The sequence below is a fragment of the Sinocyclocheilus anshuiensis genome, unplaced genomic scaffold (assembly GCF_001515605.1).
Source record: "Sinocyclocheilus anshuiensis isolate Anshui unplaced genomic scaffold, SAMN03320099.WGS_v1.1 scaffold117, whole genome shotgun sequence".
In the NCBI taxonomy this organism is placed as follows: Eukaryota; Metazoa; Chordata; class Actinopteri; order Cypriniformes; family Cyprinidae; genus Sinocyclocheilus; species Sinocyclocheilus anshuiensis.
The window spans coordinates 1,307,929-1,335,668 of NW_015536624.1; the positions used below are offsets into that span (position 1 = coordinate 1,307,929).

A 27,740-nucleotide genomic window follows, 5' to 3' on the forward strand; every position below is an offset into this window, starting at 1 on the left:
TTTGACTTTTTCCGAGAATCTCTTAATTCAAATTAACATCTTTTAGTTCTGACTTTTTTCTCATAATTCGGAATTTTAATCTTGCAATTCTGTTTATATCACTATTTTGAAAAAAGTGAGATATAAACTAAAAATTGCAAGGGGAAAAAATGTGATAAAAACTGTGAGATATAAAGACATGTTTTTTTTTAATTATGTAGCAGACACAAGCTTCCATATGTTTCACACAGAAATCAAATAATTTTTGATTATTGTAGTATGTATGTATTTGTTTTTCAGGGAGGTGGCAGCTCATTACCCATCCTGCAGCAGGAAGAGGCCACTGTGCGGGAGATCCAGCAGCGCTTTCCACGGTTTCGTTCTGTGCCGATCTACAATGACGAGGCAGATCCACTGGTTGGCTGGAACAAACCACTCACCTGGAGAGCAGATGTCACCTATGCAGCCATGGTGGTTAAGGTAGACAGTTGTGTTTCTTTGTTCTCTTTTTAATCAGCTGTGATTTTTGTGATTAGTAGGACATAGCAAAATATGATTTACTTGGTCATATTCCTTATTCAACATCTTTTTTTGGTCCTGGAGCAGAATTGCAGTCAATCATATTGTCCTGAACCCATTCCTTAATATCAAAAACTCCATGAAAAAAAAATAAAAATATTGGCAAATATATTTTTCTTTCCTCAACTGATGTATTTCCTAATAAAACAGACAGTTGTAGCAAGACAAATAAAAAGGATTGCCTTTTTTATGTATCCACAGTAACTATGACCTCAAAAAAGGGCTGCATGATTAATCAAAATAAAACCAAAATCACAATGTTGTTTAGTGCAATTGTCGAATCACAAAAGCTGCAGTTTAATTAAATATATTTTTAAAAAAAGTAAAAATGTAGACAAATATTATTATTGTAATTTTAGTTACTGTAAAACTAAATTATTGTCAAAATATTGTTATTAAAATATTATTGCTTAATACTATTATATAAATATTAAAATATAATAGTATTATTATTTTTTTCTGATATATTCTTTATTTTACAGTGTAATATTACAGTAGTAGTATTTCTTATTTTGTTTAATATTTTCATTTAGTAATAAAAATAAAAATTAGAATTGTAATTAATTCAATTTTTACCTACCTCAAAGCTATCAGACATGGACTAAAAACCATAAAACCCATATTTAGACTCGTAATGGGATCTTTAATTATTTTCATACTTAAATGAATTGCACTCCGTAATAATTCATTAAGGCTTGTTAATGTAGTGAACCAGATATATTTGGTCTCCTTTCACGTCTCTGGTGTGTTGTAGGTCATCTCACAGCATCAGAACCTGCTCATGGCTGACCAGAACAGTACCATCAACTACACGCTGCTTAGCAACGACAATGCTTTCCTTAGTTACCACCCGCACCCGTTTACCCAGCGCACTCTCACCGCCCGATTCCAGATGGCATTGTTAGGTAATGATAGTTAGTGGGCAATGTACCAATTAAAACAAGTAGAAACCACTATTAAATATAATATTTATTTAATGTAATAGTTTTCATTTTTGTTATACAAGAAAAATGCATACATTGATCAAGACAACAGTACAAGAACATTAATATGGTTACAAAATTGTTACCCAATATGTATAACATTAATCTTAGATACAAAATTCCTTATATTTCCCCACTTTTTAACGACAACTTTATACCGTATAACCCAGGGAGATTATAACTCTTTTTAAAAAATTTAATTGTAGATGGGTTTGATGTATTCAGAAATATTAAGTCAAATGGGTTGAAACTTTGAATTACTATTCCAAAAAAAAAAGTCAAATGGGTTGAAACTTTGAATTACTTTTCCAAAAAAAAAAAAAAAAGTGTATATATATCCTATATCCAAAATCCTATAATATATTCAATACAATTCAATACTATCTTTGATCAAATTAAATAAAAATAAATAATTGATATAATTAATAAATAATTTAAATTATTTACATAAAATACTTTATTTTGTTATATGTTTTATTTTAATGGTATTAAAGTTTTTTTTATTTAATATAAGTCAAATGGGCTTAAATTTGGAATTACTTTTCAATAAACGTGTATATTGTGATATATTAACCAAAGTCTTAAATTACATTTTATACAATTCAATATTATATTTAATAAAAGCAAATAAAATAATTTGTCGTTATATCTTGTTATTTTAACGTTATTTTAGTTTTTCAAGTCAAATGAGCTGAATTTTTTAATTACTTAATTACTTTTCCCATAAACATTGTTGACCAAAATCTCCGTTTTATATTTAATAAAAAAACTCTGTTTTATATTTAATAAAATAAATAAAATAATTTATTTCATTATATTCTGTTATTTGTATTGCTTTAAGATGACTGTATGTTTCTCACATGGGTGTACATATGTTAATGAGCTCATGAGTTGTTGTTTTTGTTTAGCTTAGATTGAATAAATATCTACAAAACAATTAGAAGAAAAATACTTTTTTTCTGTGTTATGAGTCTTTAATGTGTATGCCGTAGGATCCACAGATTGATGGACCTCTGCCGGTCCCATCCGATGGCTCTCTTGACGCTGAAGGCAGCGCTTCCTGTCCCCTCAGTGCTGCTTGTACATGTTTGTGTTCAGTCTAAGGAAGTGCCCGACCAGGTTAGTGGTAATATGATGTAACAATAACATTACAGCTGTCTCATTTTAGATCCATGTGGCACCAAAAGGTTACACTACCAATCAGAGGTTTGGACACACGACTGAGTTTGTTTCTCATGATCTTAAAAACCTCTAAAAGGCTGATGTTGAAATACATAAAGGAATAGTTCACCCAAAAATGAAAATTCGCTGAACATTTACTCAGGCCATCCAAGGTGTAGATGAGTTTGTTTCTTTGGAGAAAGTCGGCATTCCATCACTTGTTCACCAATGGATGCTCTGCAGTGAATGGGTTCAGACTGTTGCGTTCATCTAAAATATGAGTCCTCTATCCTATTCCTTTCATCTGAATCAGGAGAGAAATATGCACAGATCAAACACTGTTTACAAGCAAAAAAAGTCTAAACAAATATGTTGGTGGATTTTGGACTGAGAAGACAACAGGAGATAGACTTTTTCACTGGAGGAAGCGTTATTATGGATTATGAATTTATGGATTATGAGTATTTTGGCCAGGAGCGACGGTTTGAAGTTAAAACACCTTAAAGATGGATATGTTTCTTACAAACGCGCAGCTTTTCACTTCACAGGATTTTAATTGATGGACTGGAGTGGTGTGGATTATTTGTGGATTATTGTGATGTTTTTATCAGAAAGTTTGGACTCTCATTCTGACGGCACCCATTCACTGCAGAGGATCCATGTACATCATGGATGACCTGAGAGAGAGTAAATGTTCAGCAATTTCTTTTTTTTGTTGTTATATTTTCAGTGAACTATTACTTATTTTAGACAAACTGTAATAATGTTTGAATTTTCAAGTGTCCTGCATATATATATATGAACTACTGTTTAAAAGCATAACAGCATGAACCTCATAAAGCCTAGTAAGGCACTGTTTTTCAGGATTTGGACACAGCCCTTGAGTTCAGTATCAGTCATGATGTGGGGTGATTTCATAGCATCTGCTGTCTCTCTATGCCCAAAAGTGCGATTGCAAAAATTGTGCAAGTTATTCTTTGCAGAGTTTGAGAAACCATGTGGTTTGATTTTAATATCACAGTTATCATTCCGCAGGTAAACGGGGTGCGTTTCATCACCATCACCAAAGGACAGGTTCTGATCATTTGGAAGGATCACTTCATCGGCACAAAGTAAGATCTGCTTAAATACAGCTATTAAACAAACTAGTTCTTCATTTAAGAGTTCTAAACATAACTAACGTGTCATTTTTAGGTGTATAAAAACGTATGAAGTGGAATTTTCCAAAGATGAGACGGCTCTCCAGAGGATTAATCAGAGAGACTATTTTCACATACTACACTTATTCTCCAGGTATTATTTTGGCTGGATTCAGAATATTTAACTTCAAGCTCTGATCCATATTGACCTGCTTGGGTTTTTCTCTCCACAGAGTCTGGAGGTGAGCAGTTATTATAGAGTCAGAGCCGTGGATTACTGGGGAAGAAATGGAGAATATTCTGTCACTGAGAAATATTCGGAGAACTGGTAGTCTTGATTAGACCAACTTTTGACTGTCCACATACAATATGCTTCACTTTGCATCTTAATTTGATCAAAAACACTCACCAGAACAGGATGAGACTAGTTTGACCAACATGTCAAGTGTCCAAACGGTTAATTTTGTTTTTGAATGTCATTTAGGGGTGTTTATCTGATGCTGCAGTAAAGCACAATTATTTTTTAACCAGCAAGTCTGTGTCTGTGCAGCCTCTGCTTATCATATTTGTATTCAATATGCATTGCATACAAGACAATCCACGGGTAAATTTTATTGGAGATAAAAATAGATTGAATGGACTGTATGATGAATTTTTGAACAACAAACTGAAGTTTCATTTACAGTATTTCCTTGCATTGATAAAAAAAAAAAAACAGAATACATTTTAATATTAAATGCTGCTGTGTCAGACTTTGAACTGCCTGGACATTAAAATGAATTGTAAATATCAAAATGACATAAAAAAGAAATAGGGATAAACGGTTTATTAATAAATATTGGTGTGGGTGTTTACCAAAGTGGAACTCTTGATTCAGTGTATGTTTAACATTACATTGCTTGTTTTACATCTGCATCACATCATTATTATCAGAGGTTCTTCAATGAAAGAATAGACTGTGTCCGATCAAAGAAAATTTATACACATATTTTCATGTAACCAGTTATTTCACAAATGAGGCATTAATCTAACATGATCTATAAGAAAACAGTGAAAGGTGTGAAAAGGGCACTGTAAAACCAAAGTGGCAGAATACAAGCATCATTCTTTATCCAGACAGTTAACGAGAACTTTACAATATAAGCGATACAGGCATAATTTTAGACAGCTCACTTCAAGATCGTGTCCTCATTAGCTGTTGGATAAAAATATTTAGAGTCAGTACAACCAGCTGCTCAATCTGCAGAAGAATCACACTATTTAAAAATCAAGAGAAAACCTTACCTTCTGCTAGCTGTTTAGCAATGCGTTCCTTCTCCTCTCGTACCTTCTTCTCCTCCTCTTCTATTCTCCTCTCCTCCTCTGCAATTGGTTTCAGATTATCTGGAGAATAAAGAAAAAGCTTTTAACTAAAATGCAAGGCCTTTATTAAATGTGTAAACATTCTGAAACTCTCAGCAACAGATGCAGTGGCATTTTTGGATGGAAAGTTGCTTCCACTACAGAATACAAAAAATATATAATAAATTATATTCAAATGATATTAAAATTAATTATTAAAAAATAATAATTGCAACTTTTTAATCTCACATTTATGACTTTTTTCCTCGCAACTGCAAGTGTATAATAGCAATTCTGATAAACGTCAGAATTTTAATATATAAACTAAGAATTACAAGAAAGAAAAGGACTAAGATCAAAAGTTGCAAAAAAAAAAAGTGCCCTTTTTTTTTTTTACTTTACCCAGTGGTGAAAACAATCGTTCATATACCTGCCACTAGTTTTATTTCATTTTTTTTTATTATTAAAAAAAATTAATTACACCAATATCTGTACTTCTGTTTCTGTAGGACATTTGTCCTACAAAAACATACTGAACTTTAGAATTGAAAGGTTGAAATGTGTGTTAATGATCCTGTAAAACATAAATCAATGTGACCTCCATAAGTCACCTGCAAATATGTGTGTGTGTGTGTGTGTGTGTGTGTGTACAGAATGTCATTTGAAAACCAGTCAGACTGTTTCAGATCAACTTGCAGGTTCTTACCATATCTGCGCTTTCCGTAGATAATGCCAATGAGCAATGCAGACCACCTGGCTGTCTAAAAAACAAAACAAATCTCATTAATATCCATAATTATGTTTTATTAACAGAGAATTAAGGAAATATCATGATGTTCAGCATGCAGGCCATGTCAACACATCACAGTCCGCTCCGACTTCTGAGAGAAACACGACAGGAAGGAGGGAAAGGCAGTCCTGAAGACGCCTTTCTTCGTTTAAAACGAGTCATAAACATCCAGAATAATTGATTTGTGAATTCAAACCTTAATCAGCGGCGACACTTGCACTGGAGGAGCCATTTCACTGGAGTTCAGGACCGCGCTCTGTCTGCAGAGGTCAGAGAAACGCAAGAGCACGAGCGCAACGCGAAGAAGTGACGCTTATGAGCGCAGTGACGTCACGCCGCCCCCCACAGGCCTGGAGTGCAACTGCGCGATCACCGAGAAAGAGGTTCGTCAAGCGTTTACTTATCTATGTAAATAATGTAATATTGTAAATATACGTGTACCTCAAATGTATCATGAGAGAGGATGCTTCTCCCAGCCAAGGTTTCTTCCTCGTTTATGGGGAGGTTTTTTGTCGATATTTTGAAGAAAAAGAAGTGTTGTGAAGATTTGCCCTAATGTCACTGAATCAAAACGCTTGTATGGCCTCAAAGAACAAAACATTGGAACAGCTGAGAACAAGTAAGGAATTGCCTGGTCTTTGGAGGCTAAATACAGTGTTAATTAAGTCAATTGGACACGTCATGGGAACTCTGTAAATTAGATTAATCTTCTATTTTGGTTGTCAGTCAGGTCAAGTTCAAAAGGCCAGGTTAGGTAGAACATCAAAACAGTGAAGATTATACAGGTTAACATCAGTGTTATGTGGCTAAATGTGATTCTATAACCAGACGAAAAGTAGAAAATAAAACATGATGTCCAAACATTAAAATGTAGGCTACTTTAATGCCGTAGTACAACTTTGTCAAAGATTTGTTCATGCCATGAAGCTAAACATTTAATAATGCAGGAACAGGAGATGAGGAATAACAGACTGTAATATATTGGTTACATTTTATTTTAAGGTGTCCTTGTTACAGTGTAATTATACATTTAATACTGAGTAATATTAATTAACTACATGTACTTACTCTGTGGTTAGGGTTAGGATTAACTTGCATGTAATTATGCATAATTAATTGTTATTATAATAGTACGTACATGTGTAACAACAAGGACACCTTAAAATAAAGTGTTACTGATAATTTAAGTCCGTGTTACTTATTACTTGTATTTTAAAATTTACTTTGGCACGTTTAGATAAGAGGCTTTTTAGAAAATGATCTCATTCAGACAAGATTCAGTACATCGTAACAATGCCAACAATCGATTTCACTAGTGTTTACGAAACATTAATGTTGTTAGTTTCAATGCAGCCACACTCTTTGAGCTTCGTCTTGGCTCTCAGGATGAAGTTAACCTTCCCTCTGTTCTTGGTGTTGGAACTGTATTCATGAGACTTCAGTTTGGCGTAGTAATCGGAGAACTTATTGAAGAGGATGGAGATTGGAAGGCCATTCAGAATGATCCCAAAGGAAATGCAGCCAAAGGCAAATATCCGCCCCAAAAGAGTCTCCGGATACATGTCACCATAGCCTACAGTAGAGATGCTAACCTGGAACGAGAAATTAATGGTAAACTGATAAAAATGATAATTCTGTCATCATTTACCCTACCTCATGTGTCTTTCCCAAACCCCTATGAGTTTCATTCTTACATAGAAAACCAAGAGAGGTTTAGCAGATGAAGGTGTATGGAGACCGTATGTGGTAAAGCACAAAAACGACTTGAAAACTTTATAAAAGTAGTTTAAAAAATACTTTTTCCAAGAATAATAGATGTATAATAGCTTTGTGTTAGAAACTTGAAAATTCACTGAAACTCTTGTTTGACAAATATGTCACCGTTCACTTTCATTGTTTTGGAAAAGAGCAGCTTGGACATTGTGCTATAGAGTACAACAGCTCCCAGTTAGTGGTCTTGAAAGTATTTTTTCCATTAATTCTTCCCATAGGGATTTTTAAAAGTCTTTGTTAAGGAGTTATAAGCCATGAACCAAACCAACAAGCTAAGACGTGTATCAGAACATTGCATACTTTGATTTGAAGCAAATTGGACCAAAACACAAAAGTACAAAACTGTACTTAACTGCTTTAATGAGGGAAAGAACTATAATCCCAGGAAGCATTGCGAATGATACAATCAAACATATTGGAAAAAATCATGTGATACTGAGTATATATTTAAACAATGTATTTTATATTGCAAAATATGCATATTATGTATACAAATATTTAAATAATTTTAGAGCGTAGGGATACTGACTTAATTGCATCAATTGCAATCCTTCATGCAAGTGGGCAGTTCTTTTGATTGCTAGAGATTTCTCTGCAGTATTATGGGTAATGTAGTTTTTACCGGGAATTCTGCTAAATCTGATTATTTAAAAAAACAATTGGTCTAATGCAGACTAATGGCTTCAGAAAAAGCATATACCATCCATTAACAACCTTGTAGCTCATAGTAAGTCTGTCTTAAAGGTTTGAAATCATTCAAAATCAATTTCCCTATCTATCTTATTATTCCCGTAAGAAGGTGTGACCATTTGTAAATTTTATGGGTCTGGCTTCCGGTCTCAACCGCGTCCAGCTATTTTTAGTTTTCCTGCTTGATATTGCAAATTGGTGTTTCTTACCATATTACATATACATTATTTTAATGTATTATCTTAATTATGAACACTGGTTTACAGTGCAAGCAGTTTTACAGTTTACTGCACATTGTAATTCTTCTCGTTATTTCCCTATAGTGGCTAATGAACCGGAGGTGTTGAAGAATAAGGTGGATAGAGAAAAGGAATGGAATTTTACTTTCAGAACCTGACTGTTGCATTCTATAAATATCTCCTTTTGTGTTTTCTACAGAAAAAAACAAAATAATACTGGTTTTGAAAGACATGGGGTGAGTAATTGAACTATATTCAACATCAACTATATCATATCTGCATGATTAATAGAAATAATGTTTACTTACAGATGCCCACCACCAAGAATGTGGAATACTGGTGAACTTGGTTTGAGGGACGTCGTGTTCAACGGTATAAACCATGGCGGAGAATGTGAAGATCCCCATAGCGATAAAGAGGAAGAGACATCCCACCTGCTGATAGCACTGCCTCAACGTGAAGCCAAACGCTCTGAGTCCCGTCGAGTGACGCGCCAGTTTCAGAACGCGAAAAATACGCATGAGTCGCATGATTTGTAACACTTGTCCCACCTTGCTCATCTGACCAACAGTCTCCATGTCAGTGGTTTGTGTCCCAGAATTGAAGGTCTCAAAGCTTTCGAGCACGAACTGGAGAAGCTGCGGTAGGATGGCCATGAGGTCAACTGCGTTCAGCATGCTTTTAACAAAGCAACCGATATCTGGGGTTGAAACTAGACGCAGCAGGTACTCAGCGGTGAAGAAGGTTATGCACAGTGTCTCTACGAACTCTCCAGATGTCTTTCCGCTAAACTCATTAGATGCCATGTTCTCCATTTCTTCTACCGTAGACAAAGTCATTGTAACCAGCGACACCAGCACAAACATACTCGAGGCAACCGCCATTAGTTTCGCCGGTACTGAGGAGAACGGTTTCTCCATGAAGTTCCAAAGCGAGCGTCTCGTCTCGCCGAGGAACATGTCATTGAACACCTCCTCATTTTCTTCGACATCCACCTCCGCCTCCAGTTCCTTCTGAACCTTGAGCTGTTCGCACAACTCGTCGTCTTTCTCCTCAAGAAGGATCCTACAGCATCGTTGCGAGTATTTGATCCGAACGCCCCAATAATTGATCTCCTCTAAGAAGTTCCTTGGACAAAGCTCGTCCTTGATCCACAGCACGCCGGTTCTGTAAAAGTTGAAGATGCTGTTGAAGACGTCTGGATCTCGGTCGAAGAAATACTCATTGTCCTTCACCACATAGTCGTCGCAGAGGTTTAGCTTCATGTTGAGGTCCGTATAGGTGGCTAAACGGCCGATTCTGCTCTGTGGGTATCTTGCTGCCATTTTATAGGTGATGCGGTAGGACTTTCCACCAACGTTGAGGTTGAGCGTGCAATTCCTGCTGGGTGAGGCACTTGTAAACCACATTGTTGGTTCCGAATGCTTCTCAACCTCCTCATCTTCACCAAAGATGTCATAGATATCCGTCTGTAGTTCGCCTAAAGAGCTCCACTGTTTCAGCAAACACTGTTTAGCAAACGGAACCTCATCGTCTGTTGACTCCGAGGTTGCTAGTTTGCAGTTGGGAAAGAGGCTCTGTCTCCTGTTTCTCTGAAAGGTGAACATCCTTTCAGACATCAGCTATCCTCCTCGAGGAGGATAGCTAGTGTACCATACGCCTGTAAATCTCAGCGCTTTACTGAGGTTAAATCTACCTTATTTAAGTATAAAGAGGCAAGCAGGAGGCAGCGCCAGAGCTCTAATGCTCTCTATAAGGAGCTAAGAGTTCAACTTAAATGCCATTATCCTTTAAGCTTTTGCTTGATAGTGACGTCTGCTTTACGTTCTTTGAAATGGCATGATTGCCACGTGTCAATGAATGAATGCTCTTGCCAAGTTACGGATGAGTTTAAGACCCCCTTCAACACCCAAATGCTTATTCGTAAACTCATTCTAAACTAGAGGAAGTAGTTAAGAGATGGGGCACCGTATTTACTAGAGGATAATGATAGTAACATTTAAACAAGCAGCCAAACAGACGTAGGAATTAGCGGACGTGAAGGAATTCATGAATGAAACTAAGAAACTAGGTATTTTCTACATATACATAGTTTGGAAAAATTAAGATATTTTATGATTGATCAAAAAATACAGTTAAACAGTATTACAATAAATTAAAAAAACTGTTTTCTATTTAAATACATTTAAATAAATCATATATTCTTGTGTTGCAAAGCTGAATTGGTAGCATCATTACTCCAGTCTTCAGTGCCACACGATCCTTTAGAAATCAATTACATGCATTTTTAATAATTTAGCACCACTTATAATTGACACCAAATCATATAAATATATCATATACATATATTGCTTTGAATAATGCATGCAGTGTGTTTATCTGCCTTCAAAATCAAAACTAATTCAAATCGACATGAATCAAGCTTTGTAAACAATGGAAAGAGCAGGACAGCTAATGCCAGACAAAGTCACTTAGTGTAACCTTAAGGGTCACTAAGACCTTTAAGTTAGCTTTCAGTTAAAACCCGATGTTATGAGAAAACGTACCTATTTTACGATGTGGAGATTTGGTATGAATTTGTAATATGTGATTCGTAGAAACGCAGCATTTTTAGAAAAATAAAATCCACCTTTAACCCCACCCCTATAAATTTATACAAATTAGCTAGTAATTCACCAAAATTGTTACGAATTGTCAAGAGAGTGTGTTGTTAAGTTCAGTTACTCAGGTAATTATTCCTGTTAAATTTGTAAGTGGTATTTTTGGCATGTGCTTATAAAACGCTATGATGTTTATGCCTTTTCTCCTTACACTTATCTATTGTTCTTTGAAAAATAAGAATAGAATGAAAGAATAAATATTTATTCAGTAACTTGTATTATATTGGCCTCTGTTAGATTATCACTTCTTTAGAAATAATCTATGTACACTCTATTTTTACTCTATTTTTACATAATATTATTATATTTTACGTGTATTATAACTCTTAATATCGCAAAACTGTTTTTTCCCACATAAAAGCAGCACAGGATGCAAGATAGAATCGATACACAAAATAATCCTGTACATAAATCTAGCGTAGCGTTAGTTCTGGCAGGTCACGTTAGTCAAGCTCGCATCAGCTGACTCTCAGCTGATCCCCATCAACCTATGGGAATACGACACCTATCTAAGCATTCATATATAAGGTCCCTCAGTATTATCAGCAGTTTTCGCATTGCTCAATAACTAATTACCCTCCTCCATCCCCAACTCCTCCTCTGTCAGTCAGGATTCAGCCTTTTTATTCTCCTTTGAATCAGACTAATTCTAAAATGTGTACATAACATTATCGAACATTTGACGATAGTGGTCCTGACCGAACAAACACTAGTGCAATCAAACATATCCACATGTCTCCAGACCTCAAGGGCATCTGTGAAGAAAAAAAAATCAAACTGAGCATGTTAGCTAGTTTTACAACATCAAGTTCATAAGCAGTGCTTAACAAATCATGCTTTCAGATGTAACATTAATATACTTATACATGCTCAGTGGTTTATAGACTCTTAAAGGCTTAAACTCACAGTAGATCAGATTAAGCAATAATTTAGGGAAAGACAATGGGCAAGTTTATAATCTTAGTGGGGCAGATGCTGCGCCGTCTGTCACTGTGGTCATGACAAGACCCCCAAAATGGGCCGGTTTGGCAGTTTGCAGGTCACGTAATAACAATTTTTTTAATAAATATATATATAAATACACACACATGCATGCATATATTTAAGAAAAATATGCTAAGTTTATATATTAAATATATTTATATATAATTATATTACTTGTAGCCTAATATATTTTCTTCCTTCTTGTAATTCAATGTAATAGATCGAGAACCCCCGAACACTAATGTAAATGAAGGACTTTGAAATAAAGTTTTCTAGCATTTAAGTGAAACATGGCTGCCACACAAGTTGGATGTGAGCATTACGTTCGCAGCTGTTTGTTAAAAGTGAGCGACATTTAATTACATGTAGACCTTGTGTTTCGCATATGCTTGCCGCTGTCAAATAGTTAGCATGATTGTTTTGGTAAATGCTTGCTTGGTCGCACGGGAGCGTGTGATTGAAGCGATTCTAATTAGCATACTAGCTAACTGTAGGGAATGTGCATCACTGAAGGCCTATTGACAGGTTTTTATGTTTAATATAAGATTATTTTATGAACTAAAATCTAATTATTGTTGGCTTAAAGGCAACAAATTCGATATGCTAGGTTAGACTCGTTGCTCTGCTCGTTAGGGGCAAAGAAATGGACAGTTTAGGGCTTTGTTATGGTTTTGTTCCTGCAGCATGTTGATGTCAGTGATGTTCTTGCTGTAACATGTAAGCACTTAGTTACAGTGTGCAATACAGTGGAGCTACTAACTGGACTTTTGCATGTGCAATTGTGCATTGATCTGCAGTGAAATGTGTTTGTGGTCTCTCTCTCTGTAGGCGCCCTGCTGTGGGAAGTTTTATGTTTGCAGACTCTGTCATGATGGTGAAGAGAACCATCAAATGGACCGATTTAATTGCAGCATGCAATTCTATACAAGAGGTAAAGTCATATTTAAGCTATTTAAGTTCTAAAAAAAAAAAATATATAGGCTTTGCTTGCATGAATCTCACACAACCTGTAATATGTCTGGGTAATATTTTAGGGTGATAATAAGCAATAAAAAAAGAACAAATGCATTGTGATATGTATTTCCAAGAAATAATAATAATTTTGTACATATATAATAATTATTTATGCATCATAGTGGTATTTGTTGTAAAAATAAAATCATGGGTCATTAAAGTGTCAAAATGCAACAAATCGTAAATATAGTCGTTTTCTTAATGTAGAATATAATTTTTTCTGTACTTTTCAGCTCTGGTAACATTTAAAGCTCTTGTGCATTCTGTGTTCTTCAGTCTCAACAAATATGTAAAGAATGTGAAGTGAAGTTTGGGGAGTATTACTGTGACATTTGCCATCTCTTTGATAAAGACAAGAAGCAGTACCACTGCCAGCCCTGCGGGATTTGCAGGTTTGCATGAGATTTACGTTTATTAATTTAGCACACGCTTTCATGTAAAACAACGTACAAATTAGAAGGGTCTTCATTACTGAACCGAAGCAATACATTTGTAATTTTTTTTAGTAAGATTCTCCTTGACCTCCTCTTACCTTTAGAATTGGCCCAAGAGAGAAATACTTCCATTGTACGAAGTGCAATCTATGTTTAGCCACTGATCTTAAAGACAATCACAAGGTATGAAAAGTGTTCTCCTGATTCTTGAAAGTTACTTGCTCATTTTGTTGTTAGTAGTGAAATATTAATCAGTGCTTGCTGTTTCAGTGTGTTGAGAATGTCTCTAGGCAGAACTGCCCTGTATGTATGGAGGACATCCACACGTCCAGAATAGGGGCTCATGTGCTCCCCTGCGGTCATCTGCTACACAAGTGAGTGTTTGATTGTGCTAGAAATAACACACTAGTTGTATCCACTACTAGTTAACAGCTTCAACACATTTGACTAAATTTATTTGACTATCATTATATGACAATTTTAAAGTCTGGGTTTTTGCGGGTCTTAATTCACCCTTTCACAAATTAAAGGGTTAGTTCACCCAAAAATTCAAATTAGCCCATGTTTTACTCACCCTCAAGGCATCCTAGGTGTGTGTGACTTTCTTCTTTCAGACGAATCCAGTTGGAGTTATATTAAAAATTGTCCTTGCTCTTCCAAGCCCTATAATGGCAGTGGGTGGGTGTTTTTTTCAACAGGTCAAAAGTAGTCAAATAAAGCGCATCCATCCATAATAAAACGTGCCTCACACGGCTCCTGGGGGTGAATAAAGGCCTTCTGTAGCGAATTGATGCGTTTTTGTAAGAAAAATATCCATATTCAAAACGTTATAAACACTTTTCTCTCGCAGCCGTTCCGGCCCTGACCCATGTATTATCAAATGAATGTGATTTAATGTAAAAACGCTTTCTTTTTTGCTTGCAGAACATGCTTTGAGGACATGTTCAGAACTGGGTAAGGAGTGATGTTTTTTTGTGACTACTGCATTGTTTTCTAATGACTTGTTGCTAATTCTGCATAGATTCATACTAGGGCTGGACGATTAATCGAAAAGAAATCGAAACTGAAATTCAGAATCTCTAACTGACATAATTTTCCCATGTCGGTTATTTCGGTTTTTTAATCCTATTAATACTTTCCCCTTGAAAACATACTACCACGTGTGTACAGTAGTAGGCGCTATACGGACATGTAAGACTGTTGCGCTTGTGTCTTTTGCAGCGTCTCGCGCAGTGCCGCTCATCAATGTCAGTTTTAAAACCGTGGACCAATCAGAAGACCCCGGAGGCGGGGCAAGCATTGCAAGCTTTTGTTTACAGTAGCAGGTTGGCTTGGCAACTTTTGTATTTGACATAGACTGTGGTATTTGATGGCAACACGGCGGAGTAGGCATTCTGCGCTGCACTTTAAAAAAACATTCCTTGAGCGCTGCGTCTCGCAGTTTTAGACACAAAGAAAGACCTGTTCTGTAAGAATGGCCAGTAAGAATCTAGAGTAAATACTTAACAGGACAGGATCGCTGAGATGGTGCCCTGCTCTTTCTCTTAATCAGCAGTGTTCTATTTACATTCATTATTTAAAACATTTGTTTACAGGAGATGCAAGTTATTATTTTCTACTTTTCACATTGCATTATTTAAAATAATATTAATTTACAAGAGATACAAGTTACTTTTCACATGACAATATTTAAAATGTATTTTGTTTGCAAAAGATACTGGTTATTTTCTACTTTTAACATGGCAATATTTATTTTGTTTGCAAAAAAATGTAAGTTTTCTATATTTTTTAAGGAAACTTGCTTTTTTACAATAAAACTGAAATGTGACTTTTTTCATAAGACGTCTTCATTTCAAGCAAGCTTTGGTTTTAGTTGTTCAAAATATTTAACAAATAACCATAAATAGTTTGTTTCCTTCAATTATTTGAAAATTACAAAGATAGTAAGTGAACTCTTTCATTAGAAAAAAATATCCCACCTTTAATATTTGAGTATATTTACAGTACAAACCTTTAATGAACTGTGAGGGCAAAAAAAATGTAAATAAATAAAATTATCGTTCAATAATCGTAATCGAGGTAAAGTGTTCAATTAATTGAGGTTTTGATTTTAGGCCATATCGCCCAGCCCTAATTCATACTGACATTTCCATTAAAGGGATACTCCACCCCAAAATGAAAATGTTGTCATTAATCACTTACCCCCACGTCGTTCCAAACCCGTAAAAGCTTCGTTCGTCTTCGGAACACAATTTAAGATATTTTGGATGAAATCCGTGAGGCTTGTGACTGTCCGGTTGACTGCCAAGTAAATTACACTGTCAAGGTCCAGAAAAGTATGAAAGACATCGTCAGAATAGTCCATCTGCCATCAGTGGTTCAACCGTAACGTTATGAAGTGACGAGAATACTTTTGTACGGTGAAGAAAAAAAAAAACAACTTTATTCAACAATTCGTCTTCTCTGTGTCTCTTCGTATCACCGTAGCGCCATTTTGGAGAATATCCGCTGAACGCAAGCAGCGTACGCTATTCTGTGTCAGCCGTGACACAAGGATACGTTTTCTACGTGTATTTACGCTTTGATTTGAACGAAAACAGCGCATCCGTGCAGCGCGGCTGACACAGAATAGCGTACGCTGCTTGCGTATATACGATATATACGATAATGTTGTAAAGTTGAGAGATGAGTTTATATGTCTGTCCCTCAGTGCTTACCGCTGTCCTCTGTGCATGCATTCGGCCTTCAACATGAAGGAGTTCTGGGAAGAGAGAGATAAGGAAATTGCCCAGACTCCCATGCCCACAGAGTACCAGGACACTACAGTCAAGGTAACAGAGCTGTCATTTACATGTATTCATTTAGCAGACATTTGATCTAAATGAGCATACAAATGAGGAGCATTGCAAACACAAGCAGAAGTGAATGTTCATTTATGAGTCTGTAAGATGTGCTCATATCCTGCAGTTGTAAAATGCTGAAGGTTCAGCTCAGATTTGGCAATATCTACTTTGGTCATTTTGCTGTGAAGGTCAGAATGATTATTTTAGCTTACAGCATGTGGCTGCAGTAGTTTAGGTTGTTTTTTTGCCATTTGTAAGGTGAATCTCGTGCTGTGTTATTTTAGAACTATTTATATACTATAATTTTTATTTTTAATTTGAATGAGCTTTTTTTGTATTTTCAGTTTTCATTTTTTTTATTTTCAAATTTTAGTGCTTTTGTCATTTTTAATGAGTTTTTGTTTTTTAAACATTTCCATTTAACTTTATTTTATTTTCAGTTTATTATTGTTTTCTTCAGTTTTAGCAATTTTAGTTCTTTTAACTTTTTTTCATTTTGTTGCCATGGAAACATTTCTAATTTTCATTCGAGTTTCATGTCAAAATTTGATTTTATTTCAGCTTTATTTCAATGAAGAAAAAAATATAACAGCTTTAGTTGATAATAAAAAACTCTTCAAGAACTTTTCCATCTCATATTTTTTAAAATAATTATTTGGTTTTATTTATAGTAGTTATGTTTGTGATTAAACATTGTTTTATTGCATAATAAACTTACACCTATTTGTAGAATTCTATTATTTTTACCTCATGGTAACATTTGCCTTAGATTTATACTGATTTATTAAAAAAACATTAGTTATAGTGCATTTAAAATTATTTAATGCTATTTATTGATTAATGCTGGACATGAAACAAACACCTTATAGCAGAAATAAAATAAAATGATCACATTGCATATATATATTTTCTTTTTATAATTTTATTTTAATTTAATTCTTTAAATATTTTTTTCAAAAAGAATTATATTATTTTTACCTCAAGATTGAATTTGCCTTAAATTTATACTGATTTATTAAAAAAAAATGTTATAGTACTTGTTACTGTTTTACACAAATTAGAATTAGAACTGAAAATATTGGAAATGGAAAAAAAAAAGTGTGGGTGGGTCAGGATATATATAATATCAGCCCCTAAAGCTGGCTTTATTTATTCAGTTGGTTTAATTTTATTTATTTAAAATATTATTTTAATAATTAAAAATTTTAATAATTAAGTTTCTTTTTTTCCTTTGATACAGTGAAATACATTTCGTGTATGTATGTGTTTTTATGTTCACAGATCATATGCAATGACTGCCAGGCTCGCTGCACTGTCTCCTTCCACGTGTTGGGCATGAAATGCAGCTCCTGTGGCTCTTACAACACTGCGCAGGACGGCGGGCTGATCGCGGCTCCTCCTGTAGACGCACGACAGTCTGCAGAGCAGACACTTGAAGAAGAGCCCAACACAGAGCACCACGAGTGACGTTTAGGATCAGAAATCATCTCTCAGTTAAGGTTTTATAGAACTCTTATATATAGAATACAAGCTCTCCTCCCTTACTGCTCCTCTCTCAAGTCTGTAGAACTGCTCTTATTTTTCTTGCTTTATTAAAAAGGATAAGAACATAATTGTGGTTCTTATTTTAATGTTTCTCTAAGCTTTTCTTCTAGAAAAGAATCTCGTCCTCGGGAAAATATTTTTTTTTTCATGTTTTCATAGAGTTTGAGGTATTGATGATAGACTGACCTTAAGGCATTATTGAGAATGAGATTTTTTTTTTCTTCCCTCCAAAGTGTACTTCTGTTGAACCTTGCTTTGAAATACAATGGTGGAAAAACTTGATTGCCACCTACGGGGCTCAAACCAGACACAATTCAGACACCACCCCTGATCATGAACCATTAGATTGCACCACCCTGATATTATACACCTATAATAACATCTGCAGTTACTGGGTTATGGGTTATTTGTGACCTCCACATGTTTAGTCTTGTGTTTAGCCGACAGCAGTAAATGGTAAGCTCACCATCGCTGAAAGGGCTGTGAAATGTGGTCTTTACGGTACTGTTCTGCTTCTGTAATTCAGATACACATGTGGTAACCAAATGAGAAGGCCTGGGGCTTCTGAAAAAAGGGATGGATTTATACTTTATAACGGCTATGGTCAGCTCTTACAGTGAACTAGCAGTTGTTGTTAAGCAGTTGAAATCTGTAGTCTGTGGTATCTGAGTGAACAAGATTATGTTGTGAGCAGGGGCGTAGCACCAAATGTTGGGCCCCGGTCACACAACCAAGGGGGTGGGCCCCTCACAACACAACACCTCATCAATCTTATTAATAATAATAATCAGTATATCATTATGCCCCCCCCCCCGTCCGAAGCCCCTGATTGTGAGCTGCCTGAGAAAAAGGGGTCGTTCACACAGAACATTTTTGCTGCACCATCCTGACCATTGCTTTTATATGGGAAGCCAAACACACCAAAAGTTTGACGAAGCAGCGCGGTATTAAAGCGTTGCAATGTTTCATCCCACTTTCAATGAGTTTGGCTTCTCATCCTTTTAAACATGTGCTAGATGGTCGTGTTTGACAGTTGCGCTCGTATTTCACATTTTGTTGCACTGGAATTTGCGGTACTAAAATTTAATTAAATTCAACTTTTAAAAAAATGCATTCCGCTTTTCCCCAATTTTCAACACAAATGCATTCTGTGTAAATGTTTTCCAGCTGAGTGTTTAAGGACGTTCACAGAAAGCATTTTTACAACGCCACGTATCGCATTCCACCGAACTACTGTTTTTCTAAAAACGACTGCTGCGCTTGTGCCTCGCACATGGAGCGTCACGTTTTCGGCTGTCCTCAAAACAGTTACACGTAGCCAACTTCAGCCACAGGAATTAGCCTACATCAGTAACACATGATAACTTGAAATATAAAGATTAACTAAAATTAATTTAAAATTAAAAAGGGGGACGTTTATTTCAGCTACATTGCACGATGCAACATTACTAATTTTTGCTTAAAATAAAACTATTAAAATAACAAACTAATAAAAATTAGAAAAACAACAAAAACCGGTTAAAATTAAAATTGAAAAATAAAATGAATTCAAAATATGAAAAAATATAATGGTATATTAATGGTACTAAAATAACACTGATTTGTATTGAACCTAGTACAGTCCTTTAACATAAGGGCAAACCTCATATAAAGGACAGCATTCTATGTTTTATTAATATGAAATGAATTGACTATTATTTTGCATGTTTTTATTACTTTTTGAATTTGCAAAGTTCCTGAAAAACTTATTGTCTAACAAGCATCAGGCTGCCTATTTGTCATTTGCTTTATAAAACCATTTCATATTTCTTAAGAAATACTGTTTCATCTAATAACGATAATGAAAAATGTAAATAAAAAGACAGCATTTTAACAAATACAATAGCTCAAAGTTATTTTCTGTATTTCTGAAAATAATTAAAATCAACTGAAAAATGCTACCGAAGAACAGTGAAGATGATACAAGGTTGGTCAACCTCTTAGCAAGGTAGCCCTGCCACAAACACCATCAGATTTTTGAGAATAGACAAGCCTAGTAAATATTCAGCACACTGGCTAGTTACATGTTATCTCCTCTGGCAGGTTTTGGCTCAGGAATGGTGAACGGGAACATGTAACATCGTTCTGGAGTGGTGACATCTGGAGCCACAACTCTTTCAGCTTCTGAAACTGGCACAACTGAATCAAGAGGAACAAAGCTTATATTCAAGTCGAACTCGACGACCTCTTGTACTGTGACGGAAGGGTCCAATGTGGTCTGTGGAAGGCCTGGTTGTGCGGTAGGGTTGTTGGTTTGGTGCAGACTGTCTTGTCCCAGGGTGTTCAGCTCAATGGGTCGTAATGTCGGTTTCAGTACAGTGGCCTCCTCTGAAGAGCTCGACTCGTTTGATTGAGAGGATTCAGAACTGGATGCTGTCAACTGGTGATTCAGAGGGTTATGTATAGATAATCAACAGGTTCCAAATGCAAATAAAAATTAATTTGTAAAGCACTTAGTGAACAATAGTGCAGCAAAGTGCTGTACAGTCAGATGAAGAAAATATCATAAAAATGTAAATAAAAGAAAACTGAAAAATAAAAAAACCCAACTGCATTGTCATTATAAAGTAGCAAAGGCTTTATTAAATACATCTTTAGATGGGTTTTAAACATGTTTACAGTACTAAACTTTTTTTGTACCATACATTTCATTCAAGGTGCTAATTCAAAGTGTTTTACATGGACACAATAAATACAATAAAGTTTGGATTAACAATAAAAGAAACAGAAATTAAGGATACCTTTATAAATATTATTTATAACCTATAATCTAGTTCACTTACATAACCATGCTTAATTTGAGAATGCATAGTTTGAATGTAAATATTCAAATATATAATCTTCTTACCGGTTTAGAAACTCTGAATGACACTAAAAATATTCCAAACAGTGCTAGTCCCAAACCATCCATCTTTTGTTAAAATGTCTCTCCCTGTTAAGAGAATGAAAATTGTTCATCTTAATAATAAAAACAATCAATAATCGGCAATAAGATTACTAGTTAACATTACTAAAATAACACACGCTTAAAATCATATATGCTCTGGGTATGGAAGTATAAATTGGTAAAATATTACCCTGCTTGTTCAAACTCCTCAGAAGAATGCAAGAATATTCCAAGTTCGTCAGTCTTGCGCTGAAAGCAGAACAGAACCATGCATATTTATATACGACTTAATTATAAAATTTACGTTTGGTGTGAAATCTTTGATATGTTTATGTTCCTTTTCTCTGTAATTTCACATATGCAGTTTTAGACGGAAGTCAAACCGACACTGAAGAGATCATATGGTTACCAGAAAATGGACTTGTTAATTCCAGTAAACATGTTTTGTTTACCACGGGGTGGTTGGCTGAGCTTAATTGAAAGCACACCCAGGGGCTCAACCTATCGTTTGTTTTGAATCTAGTCATTGTGAACTCTTATGGGGAAGATGAATTCATCTAAAACCCTCAAATGTTTTTATAACAAAACACATTAATCATGCCAGTGGTGAAAACATGATCAGACCAGCCACAGTATGACAGAAACAGCCTACAGCAGAGATTCCAGTCAGAGCACAAAAACAGCAGGAAACTAGTCAAATCTTTATTTTTAAATCGACACAAAGCACACGAACTGGAAATAAAACCACAAACAGAAAACTGGAGATACTTTAAAGGTATAGTCAGGGGGTAGCTGTGATTTTGCCAAGAAAGACATGTTCCTGGATCAACATCTTTTGTTGTTGATCCTGGATCAACATAACTGTCCAAAAATATAGACTTAACCCAATCCCTACCCATTATTTATTTCTAAAATCTGTGAAATGATAGCTGATTAACAAGGGTGTAGAAGCACCTAACCCTGATTGTAAGCCTAAAACAGATATTTCCTGAAAAGTTATACCTCAATTCTGTTTGGTTGATAGGAATGTTGTTCCAGGATCAACAAGGATGTTGATCCAGGAACATGTTGTACTTGGTCAAATCACGGTCACCATAGTCAGGGCCGTCCTTTGGGCAGTGCAACTGGTGCGGTCGCACCGGGGCCCAAGACAGCGATCACGAACGGACCGAGGGGGCCCCGCTCCCTAACTCGCACCGGGCCCCGTGTCAGCCAAGGACGGCCCTGGGTATAGTCCACCCAAAAATGAGTATTTTGTCCGTTTACTGACCCTCAAGTCACTCCAAACCTCTATGATTTTCTTCTGTGGAACAGAAAAAGGCGGAAAAAAAAAGAAGATACTTTGGGGTGCAAACAGCACTGGACCCCACTGACTTCCTTTTATTTTGTGTGTGTGTTCTGCAGAAGAAAGTCAAACAAGTTTGGAACTATATGAAAGAGTAAATGATGAGAATTTTTTTGGGTGAACTATACCTTTAAATTAATTATAATACAATGCACAAATTATATAGACTTTATGGTGCTTTTTGTCATTTGTTGAATTTGATCACTATGTGATTGAATTGCATGAAAAAAACAAAAACAAACAAACAAAAAAAACAAACAAACAAAAAAAAAAAAAGAGTAGCAAAGTTTGTTCACACGAGGGCGAGTAATTTATTATTGTTTAAAATTTAATCTTTTTTGGTAAACCATCCAACAGTTTCAAAGTAAATGATTAGAAAGGAATTCTTTACAGCTTATTTCAGTAAAACAAATGTATTCATAAAGACCTGTTCACACCAGGAACATTAACTTCTTAATTCAGACTTTGTTTCTTGCAATTAAGAGGGGGAGGGGGGGGGTCAATTCTGACTTTTTACTTGCAATTCTGTTTACATCTCACAATTCTGAGTTTCTATCTTCACAAATCTGACTTTTTCCTTGTAGTTGCATGTTTTACATCTTACAGTTCTAAGAAAGTCAGAACTGTGAGGTATAAATAAATTGCAAGAACGTCGCAATAATTTAAATTCTGTGACAAGGGCAAATTGACATTTTTTGTGTAAATTCACAAACATTTAATGTGACCGCACATTTAGAACAGTTATTAAAAGTTTGTAGTTAAGATTATAGTAATCGTCCTTGGTGTGAATTGGCCTTAAAGGTCATGAAGTTTTATTTTTTACAGCGAGATTTGCCAAATGCCAATGTCCTTAATCTTTTCTGTCAGATTCAGTGATCCTTAGTGGGTCTGGAGCTTTTGGCCCATGGGTATTTTGAATGGGACTTGCGTTACCTGGCTGTCCTCGGATGCGGGGAGGAAAACACCTGGGACAATGGCGAAGGCTGGCTGAAGATTGTTGGACTCACCAGGTGAAAAAGGTCAGTCCCCACCCGTTGAGCTCCACTCCTTGGGGTCAACATAAATGAAAACTGGTAGCTGATCGTTGTTTAAATAGTCATCTCTGGGTGGAGGGCAGAGGTCACCACCAAATGGCACTGGTTGCACCATTGATGTTGTCCGGCGTTGCAGGGAGGTCACAGCAGGCCTGGGAATGGAAGGTCTGGTGTGATCACGAATGTACATTTCAGGAGTGAAATCATTGTTAAGGCCAGGCTGAAGGAAGGGAACATAGAACGGCTAAATATGCCCATATCCATAACCAAAACCCAGCTGACGTACGAGTCTTTCTCTCTGGATCAAAGAAAAAAAAAAAAAAAATGACAAAGTAATGAAAAACTGAAATATTTCATTACTTTGTGACAAAAATATAATTAAATTGACTAACTTTGTCATAATTAAATCTCATATGTATATAATTAAACAGGATCCATATATAATAATTCTGACTTTGTCAACTATAACTTAGTGTCAATTTTATTATAATTATGAAATAAATTATAACTTCAAATTCATAATCAAAATTAATGACCTAATTACATACAATATGAATAGCTAATGTCTTTATTATTAGTGAATAATTATTAAATAAAGTCACAATAGCTTTAGGACCAATTCTCACTATTAACTACTGTATGAGTTTGCCTCAAACTCCTAATTTGTTGCTTATTAATAGTAGTAATATAGTTAAGTTTAGGTATGGGGTAGAATTAAGGGATCTAAAATATGATTTATGCAGAATAAGGCATAAATATGTGCTTTATAAATACTACTAAAGAGCCAATATGCTAGTATTATGCATTCTAATAAGCAACTAAAGTTTTACCATTACTAACTTAAACGTTAGTTCAACTACATTTAAATGTAATTCAATTTTAAACTTATTGAATATTAAGTTACATAAAAAAATAATGTAATTAAATGCATTTAATCTAAATTTTAAATCAATTACATTTTATCTGTTGCGATTGTGAAACTCACCTTATGTAAAGGTGAACCCACTGGGAAGCCAAAGGTGATGCTTAAAAGGCCGGCAAAAATGATGAGATTCTTCATCCTACTTTAGAAAACTGATTTTAATGGACATATGTGTAAAAAAAAAAAAAAAAAAAAAAAAAAAAAAGAGTGTAACATTGGACAAATTATGAATTGTTACCTTGAGATGCCACAGACCTTCTCTAGTGTTGTACCTTCCTTTGTAGTCTTTAAATTGCATAAAATATGCATTAAACCTCTTTGTTGCATTATTGAGGTCATATTGTAGGTGGGGCCAAAGTTTTCCAAATAGCCACCTCTATTAACTTTCTTCCCAAATTTGTGTGGTCCAGAGCATAATTTCACAACAGGTTTCTTAAAAATTGACTTTAATCCTTCATTTTGACAGGTATACAATGTGGTGCTGTGGCGAAATCAATTTATGCAGTACTTATGTGATAAACCAAGATATCATCATTAATTTTTATATTATTTTGCCTTTAGACTAATTGAATAAGAACAGAATGATAGTTATGAAGCAGTTTGTTTACAGATGGTACAGAAAGTAACTGCACAAACTACACTGTGAATTTGACTTTTCAAAATGCAACATGACTTTATTTCAAAGAAACCAAGATGCTACAGCCGGAATGTTGAAGCTAGTCCACAGACGTTACCACATTTTCCTAAAGACAGAAAAAATAATTGTCAAATCAAGTTATTTCAAAACCTCATCAAGGATTTTCACAGCAAATATTAGACCATCTTTGCTAATGGGCACTTTTTAGTTCACCCAAAAATAAAGATTTTTTGAAAATTCACTCACCCTCAGGCCATCCAAGATGTAGATGAGATTTTTCTTCTTTAGAACAAATTTGGAGAAATGTAGCATTCCATCACTTGATCACCAGTGGATCCTCTGCAGTGAATGGGTGCCGTCAGAATAAGAGTCCAAACAGCTGATAAAAACATCACAATAATCCACACCACTCCAGTCCATCAGTTAACATCTGGTGAAGTGACAAGCGGCATGTTTGTAAGAAACAAATCCATTATTAATGTGTTTTAACTTTAAACCATTGATTATATTCAAAATATGAGTCCATAATCATGCTTCTTCCAGTGAAAAAGTCCACCGCCTGTTGTCCTCTTACATCAAAATTCACTGACATTTGTTAAAACTATTTTGAACCATTTTTGCGTGTAAACCTGCTTGATCTGTGCATATGCAACTTTTCACTTCACCAGATGTTAACTGATGGACTGGAGTGGTGTGGATTATTGTGATGTTTTTCATCAGCTGTTTGGACTCCCATTCTGACGGCACCCATTCACTGCAGAGCATCCATTGGTGAACAAGATGGAACGCTACATTTCTCCAAATCTGTTCCGATGAAGAAAAATGTGTCTTGGAAAGTCAATTTTCTGCAAGATTTCATTTTGGGTCAATTATTCCTTTAATAATCACCATTCTCTTATTTCATACCTCTGAGAATTCAGTGTCTTTTCCATTAGGTTTTGCTGAAGATGTTTCTCGTCTTGTCTCTATTTCCTTCATGCCCGTTTCCTGCACATCCACAGCCCGTGCTGCTTGCCTAAACACAAACACCGTTTAATCGTCATAAAAAGTTGGATATTAACCATCATAAGTAAATGAAAGTCATTACAGATTACGGTGTACCTCTGGTTTGTGGCTTTTTTCTTCTGAATGATGCCGACGGTGACCCCCATGACAACCACAGCGGCACACAGTCCAACTACTCCGTACAGAAGCGGTCCCTGTGAGAGCCCGCTCGAATGTTCCTGACAGTGCTCTCCACTGTAACCCGCCTCACAGATGCACACCGTCACTCCGTTCTGGGTTGTGCATTTACCGTTGCCGTTACACAGCGTAACGCCACACGCCTCAGACTCAATGTTCTCTGGTATGACATTATCACTCAAACCTGGACGAAACGCTTTAGGATTGATCCAGACATTTTGATGTTGTGTATCTTGAACACCTGAGAAGTCAAAAGAGAAGAACATGCCTATTATATGGATCCTGTTTAATCTTGTTGAATGAATCTAATGAAATCATGTCTGGGTCATTTTGTACTCAGGGGAATTATGTAGATATACAATTATAAAATAAAAATCATTGTGTGTTTTCATTGAATACAATTATTTAAATAAATTCGTGAATAAATACTTAAGACAAAATGAAGGTTAGTTGCATTGTGCTAAATGTAATTTCCAATTTTTCTCTTTGGATTCTGTATGTTTATGGGTGTTTATTTACTCTATAATATTTTTGTTGTATTACAGTAACAAGACCAAGCAAAAAAATTATAATTATCATAAAGAAACGTAATTCTCTAAGGTGTCCCAAAATAAAATTACGCCTATTTTTAGGACCATTAAGAATATTTGCATTATGCTAAATTACATTTTCCTATTTTATTATTTGATTTTGGATTAAAAATGGACCTGCGTATGTTCTTCACAGTGCAAATATACACCCCAATAACAGCTACCCACAACAGAATAATCCATGTTATTAGTAAAGCCAACTTATTCCTCCCTAAAACATTTTTTACATTTAAACCAGAAGGTTAGGATTTGACGTTTCCTCACAGTTCTCATCAGAATGATCTGGACAGTCGGCGACGCCGTTGCAGAACTGCTCCAGAGGTAGACAGGTGTCTTTACTCAGGCAAGGTTTGGTGCTTCCAGGGCAGCGGGGGTCCAGACTGCAGTCTCTGCCGTTGACCAGGTGGTGATTATGGGCACAGTGGCACGTCATTCCTCCAGGGAACGCAAGACAGAGGTGACTGCAGCCTCCATTACCATTAGAGCAGAGATTAGTGCCTGAAATATGAAATGGACTAATTAATGCTTCGTAATTTACATAAATGTGATATTGTAAATATTTCCTCACCTTTTTGTCTCGACTTTGCGAATGCTTTCAGACTGACGATGTCAGCGTCCACTTCAAACCACAGCTTCCCTGTATGCTCATCATCACTAAACCAACACTTAGTGGAGTCTAAACAACAATGGACAGATTATTAGGTAAAAATCTTAAAATGGTATGACCTGGTTTTTCCCCACAGAAGACCACAAAACGTCCCCATACAAAAGTACCTTTTTTAGTAATCCAAACAAGAACTTTAACCAAAGCAAATGCCATCAAGCCTTCCGTCTTTATTTCCTTGTATCCAGAACCATCTATGGCAACTGAACCAATTACTGCAAGACCTAGAGAAAAGATTATTAAACTAATATATATATATATATATATATAAATATAAATATATATA

The 27,740-nt window shown here is 35.4% G+C and overlaps 3 protein-coding genes, 1 long non-coding RNA gene and 1 pseudogene across 4 annotated transcripts in view; 2 read left to right on the forward strand and 3 right to left on the reverse strand.

Moving 5' to 3' along the window:
• The window catches only part of LOC107704905 (alpha-L-iduronidase), a 9,282-nt gene extending 5,109 nt beyond the window's left edge, over positions 1–4,173 (forward strand). The window contains 8 exon segments of the mRNA XM_074187075.1: positions 280–459; positions 1,313–1,453; positions 2,534–2,578; positions 2,580–2,660; positions 3,738–3,814; positions 3,897–3,956; positions 3,958–4,006; positions 4,075–4,173. Of these exon segments, the coding sequence (XP_074043176.1) occupies positions 280–459; positions 1,313–1,453; positions 2,534–2,578; positions 2,580–2,660; positions 3,738–3,814; positions 3,897–3,956; positions 3,958–4,006; positions 4,075–4,173 (732 nt within the window).
• A 634-nt stretch (positions 4,174–4,807) lies between these two features.
• Positions 4,808–6,428, reverse strand: LOC107704289 (uncharacterized). The gene is made up of 5 exons (XR_001635943.1): positions 6,414–6,428; positions 6,169–6,333; positions 5,889–5,943; positions 5,126–5,224; positions 4,808–5,036 (listed from the first exon to the last, which is right to left on the reverse strand). It is a non-coding gene; the product is annotated as an uncharacterized LOC107704289 (long non-coding RNA).
• A 704-nt stretch (positions 6,429–7,132) lies between these two features.
• On the reverse strand, positions 7,133–10,374 carry kcnv2b (potassium channel, subfamily V, member 2b). Its single transcript, XM_016507138.1, has 2 exons — positions 8,983–10,374; positions 7,133–7,564 (listed from the first exon to the last, which is right to left on the reverse strand). The coding sequence occupies exons 1-2, from the start codon at positions 10,291–10,293 to the stop codon at positions 7,292–7,294; spliced, it is 1,584 nt and encodes a 527-aa protein (XP_016362624.1). The 5' UTR covers positions 10,294–10,374; the 3' UTR covers positions 7,133–7,291.
• Positions 10,375–12,585: 2,211 nt separating this feature from the next.
• On the forward strand, positions 12,586–18,222 carry LOC107704262 (RING finger and CHY zinc finger domain-containing protein 1-like; annotated as a pseudogene).
• A 6,812-nt stretch (positions 18,223–25,034) lies between these two features.
• Positions 25,035–27,740, reverse strand: part of LOC107704910 (low-density lipoprotein receptor-related protein 2-like) — a 14,441-nt gene continuing 11,735 nt past the window's right edge. Inside the window, exons 12-17 of the mRNA XM_016507958.1 lie at positions 27,565–27,678; positions 27,359–27,466; positions 27,055–27,288; positions 26,120–26,441; positions 25,925–26,033; positions 25,035–25,124 (exon numbers count right to left, since the gene is read on the reverse strand). Coding sequence (XP_016363444.1) covers positions 25,098–25,124; positions 25,925–26,033; positions 26,120–26,441; positions 27,055–27,288; positions 27,359–27,466; positions 27,565–27,678 — 914 coding nt within the window. The 3' untranslated portion in view covers positions 25,035–25,097. The remainder of the gene's footprint in view (positions 25,125–25,924; positions 26,034–26,119; positions 26,442–27,054; positions 27,289–27,358; positions 27,467–27,564; positions 27,679–27,740) is intronic.

Coding starts and splice junctions, on each gene's coding strand:
- kcnv2b (XM_016507138.1), bottom strand. CDS start 10,293: ATGTCTGAAAGGATGTTCACCTTTCAGAGAAACAGGAGACAGAGCCTC. Junction 7,565..8,982: donor ATTCTTGGTGGTGGGCATCT/GTAAGTAAACAT, acceptor TTCTCGTTCCAG/GTTAGCATCTCTACTGTAGG.